General features: G+C 36.1%; 1 protein-coding gene across 3 annotated transcripts in view; it reads right to left on the bottom strand.

The window, feature by feature from the left end:
• ADGRL4 (adhesion G protein-coupled receptor L4) overlaps positions 1-26,863 on the bottom strand; it is a 95,175-nt gene that overhangs the window by 13,692 nt on the left and 54,620 nt on the right. For 2 of the 3 annotated variants that reach the window (XM_014453562.2, XM_023751766.1), the window contains 5 exons: positions 24,489-24,694; positions 18,994-19,167; positions 17,599-17,802; positions 14,356-14,576; positions 14,160-14,226 (listed from right to left, as the gene is read on the bottom strand). In XM_014453562.2, the coding sequence (XP_014309048.1) occupies positions 14,160-14,226; positions 14,356-14,576; positions 17,599-17,802; positions 18,994-19,167; positions 24,489-24,694 (872 nt within the window). The remainder of the gene's footprint in view (positions 1-14,159; positions 14,227-14,355; positions 14,577-17,598; positions 17,803-18,993; positions 19,168-24,488; positions 24,695-26,863) is intronic. The other variant, XM_023751765.1, reaches the window with a different exon arrangement.

Raw genomic sequence — 26,863 nt, forward strand, 5'->3', positions numbered from 1 at the left:
GGCTAGACATTGGGATTTCTGTGTTAAAAACATAATACTAATAATATTTTAGTAAGGACCATATTGAACATATTTAAATATTGTCATTACATCTTTAATCTTTTAGATTATATTTTCAATTGTTTTATAGTATACATTATATATAGGGTTGATCAAATGGTTGACAGTTGTTCATATGGAAAAGAATCAATAATCTACACTAATAAAAGACAAACATGCAAATTGACCATACCTTCGCTACACCTTAAGCCATGCCCACTAGCCAATCAGAGTGACCATATGCAAATTAATCCAACCAAGATGGCGGCCAGCAGACACGGTGCTGAAGCAAGCAGGAGGCTTGGTTGCCCCAATGATGGAGGAAGCCAAGCTTCCCAGCTGCCACGGCAGCTCTGAGCTCCACTCAAAGCAACAAAGTTTCAATTATAGAAAATAAATAAACCCCAGATACCTGCTTTCAGCCAGCCGTGGCCACAGAGCCACAGAGGTGGAGCAAGCAGGAGTGGGTTGCCCCTGGTGATGGAGAAAGCCAAGCTTCCCTCTCACCTGCCCAGGCTACAAAGTTTCAATTATAGAAGGTAAATAATCCCAGAATAAAAAAGAAAAAAGAAAAAAAGGAGAGGCTGGGAGCTTCCATCGCTGGGAGGGCTTGGCCAGCCTGAAAACAGCCATCAGCCCCTCACTCAGGCTGGCCAGGCACCCCAGCGGGACCCCCACCCTGATCCGGGATACCCTTCAGGGCAAACCAGCCAGACCCCACCCACGCACCAGGCCTCTATCTTATATAATAAAAGGGTAATATGCAAACTGACCCTAACAGCAGAATGACTGGGAATGACTGGTCACTATGACACACACTGACCACCAGGGGGCAGACGCTCAATGCAGGAGCTGCCCCCTGGTGGTCAGTGCGCTCTCACAGGGGGAGCTCTGCTCAACCACAAGCCAGGCTGATGGCTGCCAGTACAGTGGTGGTGGTGGGAGCCTCTCCCGTCTCCTCAGCAGCGCTAAGGATGTCTGACTGCAGCTTAGGCCTGCTCCCCGCTGGCAAGTGGATATCCCCCGAGGGCTACCGGGCTACCAGAGGGATGTCTAACTGCCAGCTTGGGCCGAGGCCCCCCAGGGAGCGGGCCTAAGCCAGCAGTGGACATCCTCCAAGGGGTCCCAGACTGCAAGAGGGCATAGGCCAGGCTGAGGGACCCCCCTGAGTGCACAAATTTTTGTGCACCGGGCCTTTAGTTAATAAATAATAAAAGAACTTTGTGTTTCGATTACTCACAACTATAAACCTACTTTTACACTATCCTGCATAATGTATAATGTAATGTGCTTAAAATATTAGTAAACTAGTAAACATATGTAATTTTTCAAGATAAAAAATTATACATTTATTGATGTATGAATAGCTAAATAGTTTCTCTAGTTTATTATAGATTCCATTCCAATATTTAATCATCTTAGGCATTAAAAATATTTACACTTCATCTTTTTAACATATTTGCATTAGGAATATATTAATAGCTGATTTTTTTTTTAGTATTTAAAAAATAATTTACTGGTCTCTAAAACAGAATCAAAAGGTATAGAGAACTAAAAATTTATAAAAGTGACCTTCATGGGTCTAGGTGAATGTCATGGGCTTATTTTTTATATGATTTTAACTCTAGATGGTTATAAGTAATAGAAAGATAATAGAAAAGGAACAAAGGTAAAGGAGAAAAACAATATGTGAAGAGTATTTCCAGCAATTGTTTGATTTAATGCAATAATGAAAACTGAGTAATAACATCTCTTGTTAACATAAGCAAGAAAAAAATGTTCCTTATATATACATGTGGTATAAAATGAAGACAGAGGTTTGTAAGAATTAACTAATTTATAAAAAAATATGAAATATTTTATTGTTATTCAGCATCTAGATAGAAATTGCATAATTAAATTTAAATTGTAAACTTATTACGAATTAAAAAGGTGAAAAAACAAGAGACATAATTGCTCCCTAAATTATTAAAAATTTTATTTTCAACATTTAAAGTCTACTTTTATTCTTTCAATTTTATTTTTAAAATAGTAGCTGTGTATATAGAGTTGGCATCATGATCTTCATTTACATATTAGAAATCCAGTGCATAGAAAGAACCCATGGTGTGGGACTTTTGCCAATCATATTGTTTTTGAAAACCTTTGCCATTATTTGGCCAAGACCTCATTTTATTCAGTTAAACATGCCAATTAAATTCCTAGTGAAAGCATGCTATAGATGATAGGTGTATATAGATAGGTAGGTAGGTAGATAGATAGATAGATGATAGATGATAGAAGATGATAGATAGATAGATAGATAGATAGATAATGATAGGTAGATGATAGCTAGAGCAATCATTCCTAAGGAAAAAAAGAGATAAAGAGTGATAGGCTATAATGAATGTTCCTGTGTTATTTCTTATGTGAAATCTTCTCAAGAAAATCTCATTTCCATGATGATGATTTGTTTAAATTTCCTTTGGGGAAAGAAATTGACACTTTTGACTAACTACTATGCTTGCATCATTTATTTATTAATTCAACAATATTACTTGAGTGATTACTACCTGATACACCTCAAGGATAATATAGTGAGAAAAATTCCATAAGGTTTTGCTCTCACAACACTTAGTCTCGTGGAGAAGACAGAAATGAATCGGTTATTAATCAGTGATTCACACTAATGTGTCATTTTACGTTGAGGAAAGTATTCCAAAGAAAATAATGAGCTTCTATGCAGGCATGTGACAAAAATATCTAGACTGGTGAGCTGAGCCAGGGAGGACTTCCTCCGGAAGTATAGTTTGAATTGATATCTAAAGTCAAACAGGAGTTAATTGAACAAAAGGGTGGCTAGAGGGAGGCCACAGGGAGTGTTTTGGTGCAGAGGTGCTGACGTGAGAAGTTACATAGAACCTCTGAGAAGCTGTGAAGCTGCCAGTGTGATTAAATTGCAAAGGTCTATGGGACTCTCTTGGGAGACGAGGTTGAGCAGCAGGTGCCAGAACATGAGGTGCCTCAAAGGTAGAGTGTCCACCTTATCCCTATTTGCCAGGGCCAGTAATTTTCATGTCTGTTGCCCCGTGTTCTATTCAGTTCAGCATTTGTCTGAGTTTTTTAATTTCCTTACAAAACTTAGACAAGCTTGGGTATGTTTGGTAAGCTCTACTTCCAGTTCCTGCAGTGTTTTAGTGACTGTGTGAGACTCACATGTGCAGTGATCATTCTAACTTTCACATGTTGAAATATGAAAGATAATCAGCGATATCTCACTTCTCTTTCCAGACCCTATCCAGATATGGTGTGAGCATCAGCTTGCGTTCAAATACACTTAGTGGTTAGGGACAACTACCTCCTCCGTGTCAGGGAGCAGTGGAAGAAAGATTCCAAATGCTGTCATTGTCAGGCACATAGCGCTCTATTCCAGAAAATTTTTACATTGTAGAAAAAATTACTTTCAAAATAGATTTTTGAATGAGATGTTTTATAGGTCTACCAATACACTGAAATCAATTTGAAGTATTTTTATCCCCCACTATCACTCTCAAAATGTCCAAAGTTTGATAATAAACCAATATAATTCTTATCATAGGCTTTGTTAAAAGTTTTAGACTTGACCCTAAGAGCAATGTAAAAGTCAAAAACATGTAAACAGGGCTGAAGAAATGTTCAGCTTTGCTTTTCCAATATATTGCTTCAAACTTACTGATATATTGTCATAGAGTTACTTGCACATGACCTCTGGAGATGTTTTTTGAGAGCAAGGTTTCTCCATTTATCCCCCTTACTTACTAGCACAGCCTTACTTGGGACTTTAATACTTGATAAATATTCTGAAGTATTCAAAATGTTGTACCTATTTTTCCACAGTTTTTTTTTTATCTTTTTATACTACCTGAACTTTTATTTTGATTTAATACTACCTATATGAATAGGTTAATATTAATTAGAGAAAATCATAAAGATTTTTCAAAGATTCCAAAAAAAATACACTTTTCCCCCCCAGAAGAAAATAACTGTTCATTAGAAATATAAAATTAAGGACAACTTAAGTGGATGAAGCTTTTAACTCACCTTTTCACTTTTTCTTTATTTGACAAAATTTTAAAAAAGGATTTGAGCAATTAAATGTTATACAGGGCATTGGAAATTACTTAATGATACCCATCAATTTAAATACAGTAAATATCCAATATATGTATTCCATATATTGATCTATAATCTGATGCAGCCAGGATTTTATATGGGATATTTTGTTTAGTTGTGGGATATTCTGACAAGTATTTAGATTAAAGCAATACAAAATTAGGGAAGAAGAGTTCAAGAGTTCCTTCATTTTCAATAAGATGCAAAGTAATTTATTCTGACATCTTTGCTAAGTAAAATTAAGAATTGAAAGTTTATAAATAACTTCTAGAAGGTCTGCGGTGCCAGGTCTCTCAAAACTCACCCTGAACCCATTTGTGGAATTCAGGAGATAGGAACAAGTGTTTCATGAACCTAACAAAGAACTATTCCCTTCAACCTCCTGTGCGTGGGAAGAGGAAAGGCAATGTGGTAGTGAAACAGCACAGAATGAAACTTTGCAAATCATTGAGCTTGCCTTGACCTGTTAGTAGCTGCGTGATCCCGAGTAAATTGCTTAAGCACTGCAAGCCTCAGTTTCCGATTAATACAGATAAAATGGTGGTTCTTACTGAAATAGTGTGAATTAAACTGTAATGACTAAAGGATGTGCCCTAATATCAAACAACTTGGGCTCTTTTTTTTTTTTATCTAATACCATCAGGAGGCATATTTTTTTCATCAGAAGGAATTTTAAATATTCTTTTCTTGGGAAGCCCTGAAACTAGAAACAACATTTTCATATGAGAAACAGAAATCGAGACAGAGCCATTCAGATAGTCTATTCTCTCAAAATGAGTAATTTATATTTTACAGGAAATATTGAAGGGAATAGAGGGATATAATAAATACTTATAGAGAATATTAAATATTTTCAGATGTGTAGAACAATGGCTCTGCAAATGTTAATAAATACTGATTCAAAGAAGGCCTTGCTCACTCTTGCAGATCAGCTTGGGCAAGGACACTTACGCTGGGAGGCTGATCAGAAGTATAAGGCCCTACCTGGTTTGGCTCAGTGGATAGAGCATCAGCCTGTGGAATGAGGGATCCTGGGTTTGATTCTGGTCAGGAGCACATGCCTGGATTGCAGGCTCAGTCCCCAGTGGGGGGGCATGCAGGAGGCAGCCAATCAATGATTCTCTCTCATCATTGATGTTTCTATCTCCCCCTCTCCCTTCCTCTCTGAAATCAATAAAAAATATTTTTAAAAAAGAAGTATAAGAATGATCAGAACATGCAGTGTGCCCTTGGCCAAGTTTAAGGGTTTTTATAAGTTCTAAATGAGTAGAAGCTTGAAGGTTTTGTCTGTTAGCTACATAAGAAGACACATAATTTGCTTGATTGTAACCAGACCTTCTCAAGGAATTGGTACAGTTCTTTAAAAAGCCATAAATAGCAGGATGTCCATTTGTATATATAAATTCGTTAGTCAAGATTACAGTCATTAAACCTAGTGAAAATAAAAAAAAAACTTTATCTCTTACCCAATGCTATTACCATTTTTGTTTTGATGTATTACTGATGTTTGTGAGGATTAACTAAGATGTTAAAGGGTTTTGTAAAGACTAGAAGATTATACAAATGTAAAGCGAAGAACAATTCTAAGGACCAGCTTGCTCTACCAATATCCATAGTTTCCCTTTCATCGTACAGCACCCCTCACTGTAAAGCTATGATCATAAAAATTATCAATGACAAACTTCATCATGGCCAGTTATTTCTAATAGAGTTTGGGGAACCTAAGGAAATTTTTTTTCAGTTTTTTATCTCTAATTTATGTGAAGTTATTAAATTTTTATGAAATTTTTAGTATGAGTCCCAAGCAGATTATCTGTGAAGGTATTTCCAGTAAGAATATAATTCCCATGTATGGGAATACATTGAAAACTACAAGTGCATTATTTAAGATGTTTTTAAACTCCACTTTTTCTTTTAAAATCCCAGCTACCTATAGTTCTAAGAAGGTCAGAATAATATGAAAAAAGTAGCTAGATGTTACATGTACTAAAATGTTTATTAATACATAATATGGAGGAAAGGTTAGAATATTAAAGCACCTTAAACTACAGAGGTCACAAAAACATGCACCTAACAAATATGATGCCACTAAATTAAAACATGTAATTAAAATGTTAATGCTGTTATCCACAACAGTTAAAATTTACAATGGATAGGGTTTCTAATATAGCTTTAGTGGGGTCATCTAAAAGACATTACCCAAACAATAATTTTAATTCTTTTTAAAATATTTATGCCATTTAAAGCAAGCAGCAAAATAAACTTTTATATAAGAGACTTAATATCAAAGTCTAAACTAGTGGTTTCCAATAGAAATGGGGATATTGTCCCCGATGGAACATTTGGTGTGCCTGGAGGCATTTTTGGTTATCCTATATCATAAAAGCATAATATGCAAATCGACCGAACGGCTGAACAGCAGAACGACCATCCAGACAACCATCCGGACGACCATTGGGGACCATGCTATGACACCCACTGGCACCAGGCCAGCCAAGGTGTCCCAGTCATCGCCCCATGATTGCCCTGCAGAGGGAGGCCCAGGCCACTGGCCGGCGGGGCGATCAATTGGGGGGTTCCACAATTGCTCCAAAGAGAGAGGCCCAAGCCACCAACCAGCGGGCTGCAGTAGGTGTGCAGGGCCTCCCTCCGTGAGGGAAGCCTGGGTCCCGGGTGCCGGTGCTGGGAGAAGGAAGGCCTACTCTTGCATGAATTTTGTGCATCGGGCCTCTAGTACACAGGTGGTGGTGCTACTGGCATCTGGTGAAAAGAAGCCAGAGATTCTGTTAAACTCCCTATAATGTACAGGACAGCTGCTATAAAATGTTGGTCCAAAATTTTGGTCAATGGTGCCACTACTGCAGAACTGTGGTCTATCATAATCTTTCCTTCTGTTTTATTTATTCCAATTTAGCCATTTAGACAGCACAGTAGACAATATGTACTGTTGGCAAAAATGTCAGAAAAAGGACATTCTCATATTGTTGGTAGAAGTACCAATTGAAGTAAATGTTTCATAGGCAATTGTAAATTTAAAAATCTGCCTCTACTTGCATTTCTACTTTTAAGAAGCACTTTCTAACAATTTCACATTATGTATATATGTAACTATATTGGAACAAGAATCCTCTATTCAGTATTATCTATAATAAGAAACTCTTTGAAACAAATGTTCATTAGTAAAGAAAAGGTTCAATAAATTAGAGAACAGTCATAGGAGGCAATAATAAGAAATGGTAGAATTGTATATTCTAACAAAGAAGTATTAATATGATATATTGCAGGTTATAAATAATTCAGGTTGCTTGAATTTATAAGCAAAATTCTTTCTTAAACTTATGTAAATAAATTTATATATGTGTGTGTGCCATAGCAAAGGTCAGGAAGGAGCAGAGTAACCACTAAGAAAAAGAGTAGTCATTGAGAATGAGTATGGGGTGAAATGTTCACTTTTTACTTTACACAGTCTTGTAATATTTTCTTTTTTTTCAAGCTTGGGAAATTTGTGAAATTAAAAAATGTATTAAGAATGCATCACATAATAATAACTATATATAAACATGTCCATCTTGTAAGCATTATGTGAGGCATTAACTGGAGTAGGTTTTAGCAGGTGTTTCCTGGTGAAAGGGATTAAGGTAGTGTAGACATGGACAGAACAACTGGAGGAGGCCACTACAAACAACTAAGTGCAGTTCTGGAAAACTTGAGAAGTGGTGGGTAAGAGTAGCAATACAGAAACGCTCAATTATAAGAGTTGTAATTTGAATTTAAATGAAAGCTTATATTATATAATGACAATACCTTATTTGGACATAGTTTAATTAGTATTTGCTTCAATCAAGGAAACTCTGTTCTTCAATATTGAACATGTCTATGAAAAACTTCAATTTCTACTTAAAAGTTAAATGATTTTTACAAATTCTTTTTTATATTTCTGTACTTGAACCTAATCCCTTGCATGGTTTTAGTTGAAAGAATACAGTATTAAAGATGAAAAATGTCAAAGAAAGAAAGAAATCATCTTCAGTTTGCAGCTTTCTTTACAAAGATCTAGAAGCCTTTTTCTTATTGCAATCTTTCAAAAGCATGGCTAGACATTTTTATGTATAGTTACAATCTTACCATTCTAAATGTGGTGATTCGTAGATGGAATTAATGGGGTCACTGGCTCATACTTCAGAATTCTGAGAGATCCTTATTATTAACTAGAGGCCTGTTGCACAAAAAGATTCGTGCAATAGGCCTTCCCTTCACCTGGCTGCCGGCACCGGTTTTCCTCCAGCACCCGGGACCCAGGCCTTCGCACTGGCCAGAGCCACCTTCAGTCTTCGCTGCTACGGCTGGAGCCGCCTTCAAGCCCTTGCTGCTCCAGCCAGAGCCGCCTTCAAGCCTTCCCTGCTCTGGCCGGAGCCGCCTTCAGTCTTCGCTTCGCTGCTTCGGCCTACATATGCAAATTAACCGCCATGTTTGTTGGCGGTTAATTTGCATATCACTCTGATTAGCCAATGGTGGGCGTAGTGAAGGTACAGACAATTTGAATCTTTTGTCTATTATTAGATAGGATGAGACAATACCTGGGAAGTACTTTCATTTGATCAATGCACGAAATGTTGCTACTCAAATACCTAATCAATCAAAGTTATCAGAATAGATGAAATGCTTGAATGTTCCTTTGAAACAACATAACTAAGGGTATAAAAAACTGTCAGTGCTGAACTAACTCAGTTTTTACTCATTTAAATATTGTTTGAAAGGCATTTTATATTATAATTAGAGGCCCGGTGCATAAAATTCATGCACTTGGGGTGCGGGATCCCTCAGCCCAGCCTGCACCCTCTCACAGTTTAGGAGCCCTTAGTGCTACCACCACTGTGCTCGCCAGCTGTGATCCTGGCCTTTGGCTGAGTGGTGCTCCCCCTGTGGGAGTACACTGACCACCAGGGGGCAACTCTTGCATTGGGCATCTTCCCCCTGGTGGTCAGTGTGCTTCATAGCGACTGGTTGTTCACCATTTGGTCTATTTGCATATTAGCCTTTTATTATATTGGATCCCAAACCAGACATGCCTCAGTGCTCCATTCATAAAAGCAAGCAAATATCACTTACAGAACCTACTCCTTACTCTGTAGATCAGTTATAAACCTGGAGAGGTTTTCACCAAGTTGTGTATTAATTAATGATAAGATATTAGGCAGAAAAATTTTGCAGGAAGTGGCAGGATTATTGATTGCAAAGGCCCAAGAAAATATCCAAGGAATAGCAACTATTCTGAGGGGCATAAAGTTCTTGGAGGAGTTGTTTTGGGAGATATGCAGTGTGAAAAAAGGCTGAACATAGGCAAGGTTCAGCTAGATTTCTGAGAATTTTATGTACCAGCCTATGGCATTTGGTCTATTAGCAAAAAAACAACAAACACACACACACACACACACACACACACACACACACACAAAACTATCAGAACTGGGATTAAGAAGATAGGCCATAGATTCAATTTCATGAATGTGAGTTCCAGCTCAGGTAATTACTAGCTGTTGGGTAAGATATGCAATCACTCTATGCTTCAATCTACCCAACTTCAAAATAAAATAAATTGGGTGTGTGTGCCCACATACACACAGTCATTTTGAGTTGTTTGAATGATTAGATTGAATGTGCTGACACATGGAGAATATTTATATTAATGCCAGAAATATACTAAGATTTAGCATAAACATTCTTATTTTTCTTATTAATAGTTCCCATTATCTGAGTTTATTATAGACAGATTAAACAAATGGGAGAAAATGGCAGCAGAAAGATAGGTTAGAAGACAATTGTAAAAGATGCAAAGTAAAATGAAAAGTGGGCTTTCGATTAAGACAGAGAATTTTAAGTTCTAACATCAATATTATCTGTAGACTTAGAACCTTGGGCCAATGACTTAACATTTTGTTAACTATAAAATTGGATAATAATGTGATATTTAAGGAGACTAAGTATTAATGTATTAGCTGTTTGTTTCAAAAACAAATGCCCCTCAATAAATTACACATTTAAAAATTATATTAGGCCGAAACCGGTTTGGCTCAGTGGATAGAGCGTCGGCCTGCGGACTGAAAGGTCCCAGGTTCGATTCCTGTCAAGGTCATGTACCTGGGTTGCGAGCACATCCCCAGTGGGAGATGTGCAGGAGGCAGCTGATCGATGTTTCTCTCTCATCGATGTTTCTAACTCTCTATCTCTCTCCCTTCCTCTCTGTAAAAAATCAATAAAATATATTTAAAAATTAATAAATAAAAATAAAAATTATATTAGTAATATTACAATCTTATTACAGGATAACAATGGTTTGACTATGAAAATAGAGAAGAAATAGGTCCACGAATGAAGGTAAAAATTTGATAAATACATCTAACCAAGGGAGTGATGAATCTATGAAATATGATTGTTGAATACTTTTAATAACACAGATGATAATTTTGTTTTGTAAGGTATTGTTTTATTTACAACTAGAGGCTCTGCACCCTCTCCAATATGGAACCTCTTGGGGGGATGTCCGACTGCTGTTTAGGACAGGGATCTGGCCTAAACCGGCAGTCGGACATCCCTCTTGCAATCAGGACTGCTGGCTCCTAACCACTCGTCTGCCTGCCTGATTGACACCTAACTGCTCCCCTGCAGGTCTGATCACCCCCAACTGCCCTCCCCTGCAGGCCTGGTCCCCCCCAGCTGCCCTGCCCTGCAGGCCATCTTGTGACAACGTTGGGGTGGCCATTTTGTGAAACGAGGGCATGAGGGTCAATTTGCATATTACCTCTTTATTATATAGGATGGTTACTATTTTGTTTGTGCCCTTTGCTTTCCTTGAAAAGGAAATCTGGAAAGTATACAAGCAGCTTGGTAGACACTTACGTCCACACCTAGAATCTACTGCATGTGAAGCAGAATCTGCTTCTTGGCCCATCCACAAACAAGTCCCTCCCTCTCAGTGAAGTTTCCTTGAATGATTATTATATCACATTAATCTCTCCATATTGAATCAGTATCACTTATATTTCATTATATATTGTTCTTTGTCATTTGTTTTGTTTTCTCTGCATTAATACTACAGTGATTTGGGATAATATATATTAGTTTGTTTTGTTTTCCCATCATATCCACACCCAATAAGCATGGTAAACTTAGTGATAGGGCTTGACATCCTTATCTACTAGTATATTCCCAATCATAGAATGATGATTTTCAAGAAGTAGATCTGTGTAGATGAGTGTGAAGACTGTTTCTTCAAAGCTCAACTCCTCTGCTTTTGGGGGCTAGAAGGCTCTATTCACCTCTTGGTGATGGAGGAAGCTTCATGGCATCACTTTGGTTTATTTTGGTTCTCATTACTGCTGGTAATCTTGGCTTATGTGATGACTTCCACTTAGACAGTAAATGTGATTGTCTTGATGTTTATAGTATTTCCTTTACATCTTGGCTCCTTCTATTCTTCAGAGAAGGGCAGCCACGTCACCATTTAACGTCATCTCTATTCAACCCATTATTTTAGTTGTACATAACTTCACTTGACCTGGCAACCTTCTGGGCAGCCCTACAACTTCTCTCCACTTCTCTAACTTTTCTGTATGTACAGAACAGTTAATAGCTTTGTGTGTTCCCCATCATTTTATTCCTGGGCAGGCTATATAATAATCCTATCCTTCCCTGCTTTCAAGGGAAACTCCAGTAAGAATGCAGCTTGCAAGAAACTCCAAAGGAAAGCGGGTCTAGTCTTTATATTCACGTTTGGTCCACGGTCAAGGGACAAAGGTCAAGCTCCCATAAAGAATGTGCTCATCATGAAAATTCCAGAGTCACACTAGCATTCAATGTGTGATCAGGATGATAGTTTTACCATTTCTGATTCCATTTTCTACAAATCTTTTGAATGTGCCTCCCCAGCTTGTCTTTAGGAGAAAGGGGAGCACCTAACTTTCTTCTCACAGGCAGAGAAAACTTTTTCATAGAGAATATTATTCTCTCCCAAAGGCCAAGGACTCCTAACTCTGAGCCACTAGCCTGGGGCCCCTCTCTCCAGTCCTCTTCCTAGGCTAGAGGTGTTCCTACAGTCTCTCTGTAAGGCCCATGGGAAGCCACCCAACCTGCGGTGGCTCTTTTCCAAATGCCTGGCACTCAAAATTTCTTTTCTTTAATCTTTGAACTGATACTGTTTTAGGACTGTCAGAAAAGTTTCGCCTGACTTTTCTGTTATACAGCAGTATAATAGCAGTAGTACTAGTAATAATAACAGTATGAAGAAAAGAAAAATGAGAATGAAAAAAGCCAGCATTAGCACAGAAAGTCAGGAACAACTAGAGTGAATGAATTCACTTCAATCCAGTAATTATTTAAGGAATTTCTGCAGTTTTTAAAGATAATACAAATGATAAACAATTTTAGAGTAAAACTGATACATTTCTTAAGTAGCTTGACCCTCTGGTTGAAAGGAATAATTACATACCAAAACTGTATGAAAGAGAAATTGGTTCATTAATCCCAAACTAGGACAGTGTGACATTGTTCATTTAGGTTTCTGCGAAAGTCTGCAAGACTCATTTTTAGATAAGCCCATCTAAAGTCTGCAGACTTTACTATAAAATAATACACAGGTTTTTGTTTTTTCCTTTATATAAGCAGAAGCAAAAAAAAAATCAGGGAACACTTTCTCTTTTTTACTTTAGATAGACTGCTATTTTTCCTGTTTTCAGTATACTTTCTAACTTTCTACTTTTCATCTAAACTACAAGAATCACTGTTCCACAGAACTTTCACTTGTATGAAAAAATGTCAGAGATAGTCCATTCTGTAGAGTGATTCAGTAAAATTAGAATACATACAACATGTCTTCACACAAAATCCTCATATCAGGATGACATATGAAAATATGTGAATGGGATACTATAATACACTAACTCAAATAATTTTAGCTAAAATCTAGTCAATGGTTTCTTTTTATATTACTAGATTTGTTGTGAAAATGATAAACAATTTTATGTGACAATGAAACAAATGTAGTGTCTGACTGCATTTTATTTCATCCCCATCATTAAAAAATAAACCTTGATGGAAATTCTCTGCTTTGTATTTCAAGTTTCTCCATTTAGCAGCTTCCTCATAATAATAAAAAACATGGGGAAATAGTGAGAGGGAAAATTTTTTTTTAAAAAAATTAGCTAGTTAGCTTATGGTCAAAACATATGGGACAAAGTTGTCCAAAATATGGTCATAACTCCTCCGACAATTCATTTCATCCTGGAGCCTTGCCTGACCTCCCAGATTCATTGACAGACTATTATATTCAGAATGGCTTTGAAAACTTACAGCCTTTAAAAATGCTCCTGAGACATATAAAAATGTTTTTATTTAGAATGGAACATATAACACCTGCCACATTTGTAGGTTTGAAACCACTTCTGATAAGAATTAAAAGGCCCTCTTTCTAGCTGAAATAGGACTATCAGTATGACTTGTCTGCTCATGAGAAATAGAGGGTTCTTGCCTCAGATGTCGCAATTTAGTGTAAAATCACTTTCATGATAACAGGGTACACAGGATGATAACACTATAAAGATGACAGTCTAATCTTCAAAGTTCACTGATCAGCGATAAAATATAAAGTAACAAACACATGTGAAATGCCAGATTATCAGCTGGTTGGAACATTCTAGGTATTGAGGTATGCTGCGATACTACTGATAAGTAGGAAATGTTTTTTTTTTTTCTATATCTTATACAGAAATATATCCTCCCCCAGGAGGGGTAAATGATTGTAATAGATTTGTATTTAAGATGCATATTAATTTTTCTCATAGGGATACAATATATTTAAATGTTAATACGTGATATACTTAAAATGCTCAAATACATTTTTCCCCCCTCAGAATAATGCCTAATGGCCGAAAATTTTAAGCCCTCTTTATCACTTTTTTTGTTTTAACTCTAGCAACAATTTTAAATATACGTACAAGGATGATTAGACATGCTGGTCCTATGAAACTCCAAATAAAGTTGTTTTCTGTGCTAAGCCAACACCTGAAAAGTAAATAGTAGATAAAAATCTATGAATGTGCTTGTATGTACTTTACCAAAACAAAAATTTCAGTGATATACAAAGCATATTTAGAATTATATTTCAAATGCTTTAAGATCATCTTAACTTACACTTTGGTGGTGCCATAATATCTATATCCTAATGATGCTGAAAATCCAACCACCACAGCTGGGCTGAGATAGCCAAAGATATAAAAATTCTTGTGCAGAAATCCCTTGTTGTAGATAACTCCAACAACAATGAGATAGAGGTGGATGCCTTCAATGCACATCCATGCAAAGGCAGCTAAAAAGAAGTAATGCAGCAGACCAGCAATGATCGAACAAAAGAGCTAGAAACCAAGAAAAGAAAGAAAGAAAGAAAAAAGGCACATAAGAAATGTTTGCTTAAACATTACTGTATCACAAAATCATGACTTTCTCTGTAAATCATGCCACTTTATATAATGCCTGATCACATTAAAATATTCCTGGCAAGTGTCAGCTTTTTAAGATGTACCATTTACAGCTGACTTGAAAGAACTGTGCTTCATCAATGTAAAATATTCACCGATCCTGTGATAGAATTAAGTTACTGTCCTTGTCCAGAGAGTTAGTTATACATTTACATTATGTGCAAAATGACAAATTGTGAATTTACATGTAAACCATGATGTCTTAGTGAATATATTTTGATTTAAGTTGATTTCTGTTTTGGGGATGCCTTCACTCTATTTTATTCAGGCTCAAAGAATAAAAATTATTTCTAATACTATGCTAAACAAACCATAATATCTTGATTAAGTGTCAAACATTGAATTTATAAAGCAAATGATGATATATTTTACAAAATATCCATTGAAGAATCACTTTAAGTTATAAGATTGCCAGGTAAATTTGAGATGATTCCAGTTAAATATTATTTATTAGTAATTACTTTTGTTAGAAATAACAAAAGAAGTAGCTACACACTTCTGTATTAACAAAACTAATACAATCTATTTTAGGAGAGATAACATAACACATACTTATATACCTATTTGAAGCCTGGTGCACAGATTCATGCACAGGTGGGGTCCCTCTGCCTGGCCTGCACCTTGTCACAATCTGGGGCTGCTCAGGGGATGTGGTAGTATGCTAACCAGCAGGTGGCCAGCAAGGAGCCCAAGCCTGGGCCAGGAGCCGCACTGCTTCCACTCATTCCGGCCCCTCTGTGCCTGCCACTGTGCTGCCCGGTAGAGCACTGCTGTGGAGGCAGGAGGGACTCACATTTCCACACCTACGCTCACCAGCCATGAGCCTGGTGTCTGGCACCCGTCAGTCAGCTTGGGGTGCTCCCACTGTGGGAGTGCACTGACCACCAGGGGGCAGCTCCTACATTGAGCGTCTGCCCCCTGGTGGTCAAAGTGCATCATAGCAACTGGCCAAACAGTTTTTCGGTCGTTCGGTCATGTAGGCTTTTATATATATATATTGCATTAATTAAAACAGTATCATTCAAGCATAAATGAGACTGTATACTAAAATACATTGGAGAGTACTATGTAAGGTTGGGGACAGAGGGATCACTGGCAATGAAAATTTGGGAACCACTTTAGTGAGGGCATGGGATCTGAAATATGGCTTGAAAATGGGAAGAATTTGTTAGATGAAATAGAATGAAAAATAAACACTTTATAAGAATAAATATATAAAATTGAGAGGTGTCCTGACTACCACTGCAAAACAAACAAACAAACAAACACCAGACATGCCTAATGTATACTATTTAAAATAGATGCTTTTCCACATCTATTTCAGAAGAAAACCTGGATAGCCAATGGTTAGTTTAATATTTGAAAGATTTCTAGAAACAATGGAGAATTGGAGACAATTTCATGTTCCTTGGCATGACAATGCACTTCTCCAGGCTCCACCTGCAGGAAGTGCAGCTGGCTCCATGGCCATGACAATGCATTTCTCTAGTCTCCATTGTATTAGTTCTATTAATACAGAAGTGTGTAGCTACTTCTTTTGTTATTTCTATAAGCCAAACTTCAATGATAGATATAAAGTAATTATAAAAAGCAGCTGGCACTGTGGCCATGACAATGCACTTCTCCAGGCTCCACCTGCAGGAAGAGCAGCTGGCCTGGGGCTCCAGATGCTGCACTAGAAAAACCATTGCTGTGCTTATATTTCCCCTGTGCTGCTGCCAGCCAATGACCTGGCACAGCAGGCTTTTAAGATGTTCCTGTTCTCTGAGAAACAAAGGATTCTTTGTCATGTGACTTTGGCTCAAGGTCTTCTGAAAGGAGTCCAGAACAACCATGCTAAACTTTCTTTAGAATGCACTGCTGGTATGGGACACAACTAAAAAAATGGAGTTTCTTTAGAATGCACTGCTGGTATGGGACACAACTAAAAAAATGGAGACTGAAATTCATTTCTAGATTAAAAGAAGAAGAAGAAGAAGAAGAAGAAGAAGAAGAAGAAGAAGAAGAAGAAGAAGAAGAAGAAGAAGAAGAAGAAGAAGAAGAAGAAGAAGAAGGGGGAGGGGGAGGGGGGGGAGGGGGAGGGGGAGAGGGAGAGGGAGAGGGAGAAGGAGAGGGAGAAGGAGAAGGAGAAGGAGAAGGAGAAGGAGAAGGAGAAGGAGAAGGAGGAGAAGGAAGAAAAAGAAGAAGAAGAAGAAGAACAACAACAACAACAACAACAACAACAACTGCACTGCTGGGTAAGATGCTTCTACCCACCCCACTTGCTTTCCTCTCTCCTTCATTCAGGATCAGACCTGCATCATAGTCTGATGGCTCTCCAAGTCTCTCTCTTCTGATTTTCTCTCATAGTCATTTCATCTAATAAAAGCATTACATGTTTAATTCTATTTTAGTGTCTGTCTCAAGGAGGACCCAGACTAAACACAATACGGAAAACTATAAGGCCCTCCGTCAATAATGGTGAAAATGGGCAGTGGATAGTTAATAAAGTGTAGTAACTAGGCAGATCCGATTTATCACATTTCAACCTATGAACCATTGCTGCTTTTATGTTCAGTCCCTGTGTTAAGAGAAACTTTATTTCCAGTTTTATCCTCCTGCCTTTGTTTAATGCCCATGTAAAATCAAAACAAAACAAAAAGGCTGTTTCTTTATTTTGTGGCAAAGTTTTCATTTGTCCCAATAGTTCCTCATAATGAAGGACATTTTAGTTAATGAAATGGATAGGCAGGTTGCTTAGATATGTTAGCATTATTAAACTTAGAAAAGACTTAAGGACAAAGTATACATTGTGTTTGCCCATTAAACCCTTAATTATAATTCATGTTTCTATGACATATATACATAGGGAACTACACATTTAGAAAATAAAAATAGAGAGTAAAGGAGATTTACATACCTTATTAGAATTTGTATTGATCCCAACCAGAAAAACAAGTTCAGCAAGGAATAGGTTACAACAGAGATTTTTATGAATTGTAGTCCTGGTGCTTTGAATTTCACTAAAGAACCAGAAGGTAAAAATGCATATGGACAGGCAAATCAAAGAAATTATTATTCCTAGTTGAGTGATCCTTGTAAGAATATTATAATCTTTGATACCCTAAGGGAAAATAATAATAAAGCTGTTAAGAGAATAACTCAGTAACTTGTCAAAGGAACTACACCATATAATGAACTTTCATTTTTGGTGAAACATTAATCAAAATGTCCTTAGACTGTAAAAATACAAATGTGCATTTAGATGACTTGAAAATGCTCAATATTCAAAGGAATGTGATATAAATCATGAGGCACTTTAATAGTTCTATAATTAGTGATTTTTTTCTAGGCATAGTATATATTAGTATATGGTTTAGTACTGTTATCATCATCAGTTTCATGATATTAGAATGGTAATTCATTATTGTAATGTGAACATGGTTAATTAAAACAAATTTATCAGTGGTAAGACCAATTCTTATTGCTATGCAGCCATTCATCTAAAACACATTAACAAAGGTATTAGAAATGCTGAACATATAGTGTCAAGTATAGTTGAGAGATTTTGAAATGAGAAAGGTTGGTTTTATTACAACTAGATGAATATTAATATTTTATATACAGAATAGAAGTTTCTTTGCTTACTTAACATTCAGAAAAAGAAAGCATCTTTATGACTGACATTATGGTTAGGAAGATTTATTTGTATGTGTTTATGTGAAAATGAACCTATAATCTAATTAAGATTATCAAGCCAATATATAAAATATTATGTAATATAAATGCAAGATATTACTGATATAACATGCACATTCTAAAGCTATTCACCTTAGAGAGATTTTTCATGTTTAAAAATCTTGTGGGATTCTATTAAAACATGATATTAGTTATGAATGTGCTAATTCTTATTGACCAGGTATCAAATATTTTAACTACATTTTATTGTAAGAATAAACTTTGTATACAAAGCCAAAAATTCTTAAAGTCCAGTATACATTAAAATCTATAAGTGGCCTTTAAAGGGGCCATTGAAAACAAAGATTCAATGCATCAATATTTAACAATCTACTACATATTTACAGACTAGATAAGTCCTAGACTAAAAATAAGTTAAAATTCAGTCTAGATATGTCATAGAAGGCAGGTAAGAAAAACAGAAACAAAGACTATAAAAAGATAATGTTGGAGTTTCATCCATTAATGAAATATGCTATTTACACCCAAAGAAAATATATAAGAAGTAATTATTCTCTTAAATGACACAAAAAGAACACATGGTGATTTATAAATATGAAGTAGAAAGTTGCCTTACAATGGAAGTGCCAGAAGACATCAAAATGGCAAAATGTGTCAGATGATTACAGCTGCAAGAAGTGTGGGTCTCATTGGAGTACGTTAGCTCACAGCCCTCTAAGGACCAGCTGCCATTCATGGTGTCAGGGGAGTAGTTCCAAAATGCACATTGACTCCTATACTTATCTGTGGTCTGAAAAAGAGACATTTTACTGATGGAAAAAAGAGAAAAAGTTACACATATGGCATCACTTTGTAATATTTAAAATACCATTTGCATATCAATATAATTAAAACCATGTCTAAAAACTGAAGCATAAATCAATGCTAATGAATGAAGGATGCTTTTATATGGGAAAATTGAAGTTAACATTGCAACAATGCCATATTTTATCAACCCTGTGTCACAAAATTGTTGTGAAAATGATTTATTATCAAATTAGATCATGTATGTATCATTTGGAAGAGTGCATGACACTCATAATTATGTGATATTTATACAATAGATATTAATTATTGACCTGGGTTCTAAAAATACAACACTGAACAAACAGAAAAAGTATTTGTATTGTTGACCTTACATTCTCATGAGGAGATGAGAAATGATTAAACAAGAAAAATAACCCAGGGAAAGGAGATAGAAAGTGGTATGGAGTTTCATGTGAGGAGGCCTTCCCCAGGAGATTATATCTAAGTGAATACCTTAATGTAGTGAGAGCATGAGCTCTGGAGACTGGGGAACAGAAGGTCCCAGAGACTTGGAATGGAAAATGGGAAAGCTATGAAGTGAGACTGAACAGGGATCTCCCAGAAGCATGTAGAAACCAGTGTAGTTAGTGCACAATGAATGAGATAAATTGTATTGAAGCCCTGCCTGGGTGGCTCAGTTGGTTGGAGCATTGTCTGGTACACCAGAAGGTTGTGGATTTGATTCCCATTCAAAGCACATACCTAGTTGTGCTTTCGATCCTCAGTTGGGGCGCTATGAGAGACAACTGATCAATGTTTCTCGTATCAATGTGTGTGTGTTTTTTTTTCTCTCTCTCTCTCCCTTCCTCTCTCTCTAAAAATAAGCATATTCTCAGGGGAGGATAAAAAAAAAGGAGTGAAGACAAGAACAGAGATAGACAGGGGCTGATCACATAGACTATCAGATGGCTGTTCAATAAATAGTAGTTCTCTTTATCACATATTTATATTAAAAATCATAACACAATATCTAATGAACTATAAGTTTTATTAATAGAATGGTGAATACCTTAATCTTGTATCTTGTAGAAATAAAACTACTTATAATTATATAACAGTTTGCAGTTTAACTAGGTGCTTTCTCACGTACTTTATTTAATTTTACCCTTAAAAGAGCCTTGTGAGGTAAGTATTGTGTTAAGAGGCCAAGAGGTATCAAAAATATATTCAAGACTAATCATTAGGAAGTGGAATAAGACAGAATCAAACCTAAGACAACTATATATTAAGGAAAATATCAGTTGAGTATCAAATAGGTGATAGGCTTTTGTTGCAAAGCCAGAAATTCTTAGTTAAAAAGATAAAGCATCTGCCCTCAGAATGATAGAAACTCAGATGATTTTTCACAAAATCATACCATTGCTTTAATGAGATATAAGCTAAACCCAACATTTGGATCAACAGCTTGAGCCCCGGTGAAAAGGACGATTTAAGTGGACTGAGTCTGAAGAGACAGTAACTGAGCTAAAATTAAGGACATGACAAAACATTTCTTCAAAGAGGTCAAGCTATGTGAAGAAAATTGACTTCATATCCAGTCCCCCCATCCCCAAACATATAGGAAAATGATCAACTCCATGCTTGTTGGAAAACAGATAAGCCAGAAAAAACAGAGGGACTCTAAAACTGGGAAACCAGAGTCAGCTGAGGGTGAGTGTCACTTAAAAATGGGTTAAGAGACTGTCTACACACTGACCTCCCACCTTCGCTCACCATGTTCTCTTCCTTCTCCTAATTCTTGCAGAAGCTTCTGTCCATAGGCATGAGACTGAAAGGAGTCCTTTTGTGAAACTCACAGACCCAAGAGAAATGACTGTTAGGTAGTGACGTTCAGGAAAGGTAGAAACGTGCCTGATAACTCTCTCCTGAAGCACACCCCTGCCTCAGCCACCTCAGCACGTGCTCTTCAATCTCTCAATTCCTGTGCTAGATCCCAGTGGCAGTCATGAAGCACCACACCTCTGAGGACGAGCTCTGGCATGAAAGGCAGGACACAAAGGCCAACAAGCCAAACAAGGGAAATCAGGAGCAACACAAGATAGGGAGCAGAAAACGTTATTTTAAAAAATAGAAATAGTAGCTGAGAGAGAGATATTTAACCCAGTAAGTGAAAACAGGGTAACAGCAATAATGTTTTTAGTGAAATAACATTGAAATAAAAAATATTAGCAGAAAAAAAAGGAAAATAAAATTTAAAAACAAATAAACACCTTAGTGCAGTGGTTCTCAACCTGTGGGTCAAGACCCCTTTGGCGGTCAAACGACCCTTTCACAGGGGTCGCCTAAGACCATCCTGCATATCAGATATTTACATTACGATTCATAACAGTAGCAACATTACAGTTATGAAGTAGCAACGAAAATAATTTTATGGTTGGGTCACAACATGAGGAACTGTATTTAAAGGGCCAGAAGGTTGAGAACCACTGCCTTAGAGGCTTGCTTAGGAAGTCTAAGAATCCAATAATAGGAGCAGCTGGAGAAGAGAACAGAGACACTGGAAAGGAAGAAATTACCAAAGATGTAATACTAGAAAGTTCCATAGAACTGACTACACAGGCTCATTTAGGCCTAATGCAATTCATGGAGAAAGTCTTACACCAAGGTTCATCTTAGATCAGAACTCTCAGAATAAAAATAAGATCTCAAAACTTTATAGATAGAAAAAAAAAAGTGATCATACACAAAAGACTGTGGTCTGAAAAAGAGACATTATGAATTGTAATCAACTTCTCCAGGTTAACTTTAAGAGCTAGAAGACAACTGAGCAAGGTCTAGAAAAATCTGAAAAAAAAATTATTTACAATTTATAACTCTGTCATGGAATTTATCAAAGTGTAATGATAATATACCTCAATATTCTTTTCTCAAGAGCCACTGAAGAATATTCATTATATGTGTAAATAAACTAAGGAAGAGGGAACACTGGCCCAGGGAAACATTGAATCTGATACAGGAGACAGGTGAGTTGCATGTTCAGGATGATGGTGAAAGCCATGTCCAGGCCAAAGAGCAAACTGTCCAGATAAGATCAAGTTTACAGAGGCTGAGGAAGGATGTCTCTAGGATATCAAATTAGCTGGTAGGTAATCTTACGTGTTTAAAGATTTGCCAGCAAATATAGAGTATTGTCAGAAAGTTTGGGTACAACTTAGTAGTGGTTAAATAGAAATCTAAGCCAACTAAATTAGAGGAATGTACTAACACTTGAAAGATGTTTCATGCTCATGATTCGATTGTGAACAATACACACTAAATTATGATAATATGCACATTAAAAAGTTATTTGATCTAAAATTTGATCTAAGCATGGGAGTATGGATAGTTGTGGGAGTATGTGTATCACAGGGGAAGTTGTGTGCAGGAAAACAAAATCCAAATTTTCCGTAGATCAAAGTCAATTGATAATACCTATTTTAGAAACTTAAAATAAGAGGTGTTAGAGTTTGGATGAAGGAGATACAGAGACACTGAGAGTGTGGTCCCTTTTGGGTAGGAAGCCAGAAACTTGAGCCTATTTGTTAGTGGAGACACTGGCACCAATGTGGAGATATCCAGGGAAGAATAAATCATGAATGAAATATAATTTCTTGAGAGGATGGTAGGGGAGGGTTTCAGAGAACAGCACTGGGCAGAAGAGTATTACAACTGCTGAAAACATGGATTATGGAGGAGGACTATGGGTATAAAACTTATTTCTACAAGATGGTTATTGAGTGACCACGGGCAAGTTATTTAATTTCTCAGAGTTTCATTTCTTATTCACAAGATGGAGATAATAGTACATATCTCACAGGACTATTGTAAGAATCAACTGAGTTATTTAAAAAGTAACTTAGAATAAGGATAATATTTTTATGACAACTATTACTAATATTCCTCTGGGGCAATGGAGAAGTATATACTCATTGGTAAAGTTGCGAGCAAATTTTCAGGGAATCAGGAAACTAAAGGTGTTATGTATAACTTGTACTTTCTCAGAAAAAACAATAGGATCAAAGTTTTATTATTAGAGACAAGGAACCATGCATAAGTGTTGTCAGAGAAAAGTGATGAAATTTCATTATGGTAATTACTTTGAGTGAAAAAAAAGTTTTGATAAAAGTGGCAGATTAGAACAATAAAATTTTTCCATTAATTATAATGAAGAATTTTTGTTGAAATGTGTGATTTGTTTTGTTGCTGTGTCAAAGAGATTGAAGTAGGTTGTCCCGGGCATCTTTTCACCTGCCAAAACATTCCTCCAACAAAACTGTAGAAGCACCGTCAGACTATGTAAAAGAACAGTGTTTAGTTTCTGGTGTCAAAAGGGTCATTTGCATTTAGCATCTCAAAACATCTGTTTAGTTTCTGTTCATACAACATTTCACTCCTTCTATCTCCCTCAACATGATGCCTACCGATGTTTAGGTGTGAGCTATTTTCTTCCACTTTCCTACACTTAGTTTCTCTCCACATTAGATGTCTTTATTTATAGTGACACATTTGTATTGTGGGCAAGCATATATGTTCTTTTAGTCCTTTCCCTCTCCCATAAACATGTCAATGTAATTGGCCAACTTCAAGGCTCTCCAAATGGAGCATTAGTGGTCCTTTAATCTTGTTCCAGGGCTGAAATTCTACTGAGAGCCGAAGAAACTGTAAAAAGGCAGCAATCTATGACTTTGTGTTTCCCCATTCATTTTTAGGTACATAAAATAACTAGGTACTTGATTATTTCTAATCATGTTTTTTTTATTGTATTGTTTCAATTACATATGAATTTGAAAAAAGATTCAGAATAACAATAACAGAGTAAAATGGTCTCAGCTAATTTCTTTCTGAAACATTATAAACTTCGTTGTGATTTTGTTCTAATCAGTACCAAATCTGCACAAACATTTTAAATGATAATTACTAACCAAACATTGCCTTCATTAAACAAGTAATATTTATCTCTTTGACACTGATACATTTTTATAATTCATCCCTTAAAGGTACAGAGACTTCCATAATGAATGATATATGTCCTTAACACTAAAACTAAAATATAGCTTTAATTTGGAGAATCAAATATGTTAGTTTTTTGGGGTTTTATTAGGCAGTTTAAAGGACATTGGAAGTATAAAAATATATAGAAAATTAGTTGTAACCACTTTACACTTTTAATTTTGAATTTGTATTTTTATACTCAAGAACTTACATATAATTAAAGTGACACAGTACAGATGTCCACTTATTTGCATGTTTCACAATCACAATCAATAGTCACCAGTCACAACTTACCTTTATATGTCTTAATGTAAATGTTATTTTTTCAAGTTCATACAATGTGGGTGGGTTTGAGCTAATTGAGACGGAAATTACTGAAGAGATGACTCTTTCCTCCTCTTCAGAATGGTCATAACTTTGAGGTTCCAATAAGAAGTTGTCAGACGATGAAAACAAGGGACCAATACTCTTATAATATAAAAATGCAACTGCAACATTGCCTATAAATCAAATGAGTGTATTTGGTGAAATATTTATAAAACAAAAACATTTTCAAGCTGTTAAAATAAACATAATTGGAACATTTTTTTTACCCTGGGAGTCATACAAAAAACACCCAGATACTGAAATCTGAGTCATTATAAGTTCATGCTGGCATCACCAATCCATATTAATACATATTTCTCACCTCTGTGTCTCTGAAACTGATTACAGACTATAACATCTCTTTTGCACAAACTATATTTAAGAGAAAAATAGTCGTAAGTAAATTTACATCCCAGTCCTAAGAACCAAAGTGTGAAGGATATTCACCCAAAAGATAAATTTTTGAGTTATTACTTTGCTGTGTAAATATGTGAGTTAGAAAGTGATTGGGAGAGAATTATCAAAGATGTATAGCATTAAGAAAGTTTATAATTGAGAGTTGTAAGAGGTCAACTTCATGCTTACTAAAATTTTTTTTCTATTTAATATTGATGACTTATAGATATGCAGTCTTAGTATTGGACATTTATTGTTTTTCAAAGTAGTCATTGACCAGCACCCTATGATGCCTCTCAAATACAGTGCATCAACACATAACCCAACACTAGACATGTAACCTGATCAGTTCAGACTATCATGTGACTATATTCCCCTTAGCCGAGACACTAATAATGGAGCTCAAATTGCCTGGGTTTTTGTAGCAGTTTATTATCACTGATTTTAAATGTATGAACAACTCAACATCTAGACCTAGTATATTTCAAACTTTTTGTTTCAACTTAGATCATATTATGTCTCTATTTGTTGTACAGAAATATAAAAGATACATATAGGACTTTATAGTCAGACTTTACTCTTAGAATCAGAAATTCCACTTTCAGTCACTGCTCCTACTTGATAAAGTAACTAACTGCTTAGAACAGTGGTTGGAAAACTCATTAGTCAACAGAGCCAAATATCAACAGTACAACTATTGAAATTTCTTTTGAGAGCCAAATTTTTTAAACTTAAACTATGTAGATATCCATTGTTATTAACTTAATTAGGGTACTCCTAAGGCTTAGGAAGAGCCACACTCAAGGGGCCAAAGAGACGCATGTGGCTTGTGAGCCGCAGTTTGCCGACCACGGGCTTAGAACTTTAGCTTTCTCCTCTTAAAATGATTGCAGTAATATACTAGCTATTTATTAAGATAAGGTGGAGATCAAGTGAAGTAATACATGTGAGAGTCTTCTGTAAAGTTTAAGATACTATATTATTACTAGAGGCCTAGTGCACAAAAGTCGTGCACTTGGGGGGGTGCCCCTCAGCCCAGCCTACACCTCTCCAATCTGGGACTCCCTCGGGGGATGTCCAACTGTCAGTTTAGGCCCAATTCCTGTGGGATCGGGACTAAACCAGCAGTCAGACATCTCTCTCAACTGTTCTGCTATTGGCAGATTTTTTTTTCTAAGTGCATTGCACTTAGAGAGCAGATAAATGGTTAAATTAAAATAGCAGCTGATAGATTGTCTGTGGTTAGGGGGCAAGGAAAAACTGGCCATGACTGAATTATTCAACTCCCTCAATTCTACTGTTGGTTTTGTACTATCTATTAATATGGTTAGAGACAAATTTATTAACTGTAGTGGGAATTAAGGATTTAGTTTAGATAATTACTGTTACCTTCTAGTCTAGCATTCTGTGATTCCATTCCTTAAGAAATAGTGCCTTTAGTTCAGTTGAAGACTAAGCAATGATAAGTGGAAAAAAAAGTCCAAGTTTAAATAACTTTCTGTCTTTTTAAACATTATTTGCCTTCCTTACACAATCACAAATTGAGTCTCACAATGAGAAATATGAAGCATTACTGAAGAAAAATTAAAAACTGTACGCAAATCATAACATTTATCAACTGCTGCAAACCAAGTAATAAAACCACATTTTTAAAATATTTTCATTAGCATCTCAATATCAGACAGTTACAGAAGTTGGAGGTAAGACAAGAAGGGTGTAGATATTGTCAGCTAAAATTCTTCCCAGGTCTTTATATCCAAATGAAAATCTCAAGTACAAATATGGAAATTCTGTTTTTAAACATCAAATGCTTATAGAAAACCACACATATTATATGTACACGTGATATAATCAAATCCTTGATAAGTATTTATTGCAAATCACTGACATTATGTATATGATTGTCA

This window comes from Myotis lucifugus, unplaced genomic scaffold (assembly GCF_000147115.1).
Source record: "Myotis lucifugus unplaced genomic scaffold, Myoluc2.0 scaffold_25, whole genome shotgun sequence".
Taxonomy (NCBI): domain Eukaryota; kingdom Metazoa; phylum Chordata; class Mammalia; order Chiroptera; family Vespertilionidae; genus Myotis; species Myotis lucifugus.